At 61.4% G+C, this 2,920-nt stretch overlaps 1 protein-coding gene across 3 annotated transcripts; it reads right to left on the reverse strand.

Moving 5' to 3' along the window:
• Positions 1-752: 752 nt before the first annotated feature.
• SNRNP70 (small nuclear ribonucleoprotein U1 subunit 70) lies at positions 753-2,179 on the reverse strand. Of its 3 annotated transcripts, XM_044667139.1 has the most exons (4): positions 1,858-2,179; positions 1,659-1,746; positions 1,187-1,544; positions 753-1,132 (listed from the first exon to the last, which is right to left on the reverse strand). In XM_044667139.1, the coding sequence occupies exons 1-4, from the start codon at positions 2,039-2,041 to the stop codon at positions 914-916; spliced, it is 849 nt and encodes a 282-aa protein (XP_044523074.1). In that variant the 5' UTR covers positions 2,042-2,179; the 3' UTR covers positions 753-913. The 3 variants fall into 3 exon arrangements, with proteins under 3 accessions (XP_044523074.1, XP_044523072.1, XP_044523073.1); XM_044667137.1 differs by having other exon boundaries at positions 753-1,544; positions 1,858-2,178; XM_044667138.1 differs by having other exon boundaries at positions 753-1,529; positions 1,858-2,176.
• Positions 2,180-2,920: the final 741 nt, after the last annotated feature.

Consider the following 2,920-nt stretch of genomic DNA (forward strand, 5'->3'; position numbering starts at 1 on the left):
AGAAATTTAGGCAACGTAAAAACAAAACATAGCAATAAAATTTTATTTAAAAAAATATGAAACAGCACAGGGCCAGGTACAGTCCCCTGGAGGCATCACACTGGAGACCTTCCATGTTGACATCAAACTCTTAGTGACCGTTTTATTATCGAGGTCTGCCATAAAACCACGTCAGAACTGACTGAATTCTACCAACATCTAACCCACATCTCTCCACCATGTCCACAAGGACGTACCGGCCTTGTTTTCCTACCTAAGTAACACCTAGGCTACACTGATAGCATTCCTGACTTGTCCCTTTATTTAAAAAAAAAAAACAAAACAAAAAAACCAGAAACCCAACTAAAGCAAGCCAGTGTGGCTACCTTGCTGTCAGAATGAAGCTTTGGGGCCCCGGGTAACTGCTTCCTTTTCCGAATGTCCAGTAAGGAGCCCTTTCGTCAAAGACTGTTGTCTGTAACAACTATGTCTCCCTCCCCTCCCCTTTTGGAAAATCCTTTTCACATGAATGCTTTTGGGGAAGCTAAGCCCCCACCGTCCCCGGAGAGCACCGCTCGCTTGGTCAGAGTGGGAACCTTCGAGAGCAGCACCTGGCCTAACCCTTCCTACTTTACCGACCCAGACAAGCTGCGATGTGACAACTGGACCGAGGTCCTCCCGAAGACTCCGAGTGGAGGCCTTGGATTTGAAGTCCAGGCTCCCCCCCAGCAGTCAGTGGGGGAAGAGTTCCTCCAAACAGTACCCACGCAACCTCCGCAGGAAATCCATTTTATTGAATAATCAGAAGGGTCTGGACAGAGAGGGCCGTAGGGGAAGCAGGGGCAGGGACACATTCACGTGATTGGGAGAAAAAGGGCTGGTGGTCTTTTTTTTCTTTTCTTTTTTGGGGGGAGGGGGGTTCATTCTTGCTCGCTCACTCTGGCGCTGGCTCCATCAGGTAGCCATTCTCAGGAGCCAGATAGCCATCGCCCGCGTCGGCCTCCAAATAGAGGTCCCGCCCGTCAGCCCCAAGCCCTTCGAGCCCGTTGTCCTGGCCACCGCTGCCACCGCCGCCACCCCCACCGCGGGGGGCTTCATCCCGCCTTTCACCCCGGTCGCCTCTTTTGTGCTCGCGATCTCTATCCCGGTCCCGCCGCCGCTCCCTCTCACCACGGTGGCTGCGGCGTCGGTCCCGGTCCCGGTCCCGGCCTTTCTCTTCGGGGACGTCTGGTCCATCGGGGCCGGGCTCCCCCAGGGGCCCATCGTCAGGAGGAGCATCGCCTGCCTCTGGGGGCTCGGGGCCCTCCCCACCCCGAGGCTCCTCCTTGCGCTCGCGCTCTCGCCGGGCCCGCTCTCGGCTCCGGCTGCTCCGCCGCTTCCGCTCACGCTCTTTGTCCTTACTTCTCTCCCGAGAGCGTCTCCGCTCCTCCTTCTCCCGGCTTCTGGAGCGCCGCCGGCGGTCCCGGGACCTGGAACGTCTCCGGTCCCTCTCCTTGTCCCGCTCACGGCTCCGCTCTCGGCGCTCCCGCTCACGTTCCCTGTCCCGGTCCCTTGGAGGACAAGGCCAAGAGAGGAAAAGAAAAAACGATCCTAAGCACGGGTGCCGTTCCTCCGAGCTGAAGGCCAGAGCACAGCTACCAGGCCGGCGCCCAGGGCGCTCCACCCCCCCAGGCCCTCACCTCTCATCGTAGCGCGAAGTGTCATCCCTGCCCGAGTGCCGGATGTTGACGTCGGCCCCGCCTCGCCTGGTGCCCCCAAGGCCACCCCCTGAGGAGGAGACAGACAAGAGCCATGCCGAGGGCAGACCTGGGACCTTGGGGGACAGTCACAGGGTCCTGGACCAACCCAGAGCCCCTGGCTCCAAGCCTGGCCACTCACCGAGTCTGCGGGGCCTCCAGCCCTTCACCGTGCGGCCTCTCTCTACGTCCACCAGCACTCGCCTGCCATCAATCTTCTTGCCGTCTGCATGCTTGTAAGCCGCTGCAACAGAGGAGGGGGCAGAGACGAGTCCCCGGGGGGAGCCTCCTTTCAGAACCAGGCCGGAAACCCTGGCATCCCTCATACCCTCCCCACCAGGGCGCGCTCCCCCACGCACGCACGCACGCACACACCCGCACACACGCACACTTGCCTACCAGCCAGCCAGGCAGTTTTAACAGCCAGACATCTTCACCCACCCAGCCCCCAATCCCTGGGGGTGGAAGGGCCTGCTCCATCGGATCCCCCTCCTCCTCCCCACCCACCCCCTCTCCTCCCCAAGGTAGGGGCAAGGATACCCCTCCCTTGCCCTCTCCCCACGACGGAGCAGCCCCCTCCCAGCCCAGCCCCGCCAACAAACGCTGCTGCAAAGGAAAACGGTTAAGTGAATGCTGGTCTCTTCAGGGGTGGGGGCCGGGGGCCAGGGGCCTGGCCCAGGCCGGCCTGAGACCCAGACGGGTCCCTGACATGCAACCTGAAGCAGTCAGCAGGGGCCAGATGCCCAGCTCAGCACCGCCCCTCCTTTGCCCCTAGTTACAGCCATCAGTCTGTCAGGAGGGAATAGAGACCAGAGCCAACAGTGAGAAGAGGGAGGGGAGGAGATCCAGAGCGTGGAAAGGCAGCTGGGGGGAGCTAGGGACTTCGGGCACTGGGGGGCCTGCTCGGGGCCCCTCCCAGGCGGGTGGGCGGTGGGGGGAGACGTGCGCTGGATGCGATATTCCGCCCTGCCTTACCTGGTGGCCCTCAAGCCTCTCAACACTCCCACCCCCAGCATGGAACCAGGCTTCCGGCTTTCAGACCTCATCTCTCCCCTCCGAATGGGCATCTGCTGCCACGAGGGGCGAGGGGCGGGGCGGCTCTCGGGCGCCCCATTCTGGTCCCTCCCTGACCAGCCACCCCCCCCCACTAGCTTCCCTACCCCACCCCCACCCCCACCCCCCAAAAATAACAGAGGAAGAGAAAA

Source organism: Gracilinanus agilis, chromosome 3 (genome assembly GCF_016433145.1).
Source record: "Gracilinanus agilis isolate LMUSP501 chromosome 3, AgileGrace, whole genome shotgun sequence".
Taxonomy (NCBI): domain Eukaryota; kingdom Metazoa; phylum Chordata; class Mammalia; order Didelphimorphia; family Didelphidae; genus Gracilinanus; species Gracilinanus agilis.

Coding starts and splice junctions, on each gene's coding strand:
- SNRNP70 (XM_044667137.1), bottom strand. CDS start 2,041: ATGAGGGATGCCAGGGTTTCCGGCCTGGTTCTGAAAGGAGGCTCCCCC. Junction 1,747..1,857: donor CTGGAGGCCCCGCAGACTCG/GTGAGTGGCCAG, acceptor TCTCCTCCTCAG/GGGGTGGCCTTGGGGGCACC. Junction 1,545..1,658: donor ACTTCGCGCTACGATGAGAG/GTGAGGGCCTGG, acceptor TTTCCTCTCTTG/GCCTTGTCCTCCAAGGGACC.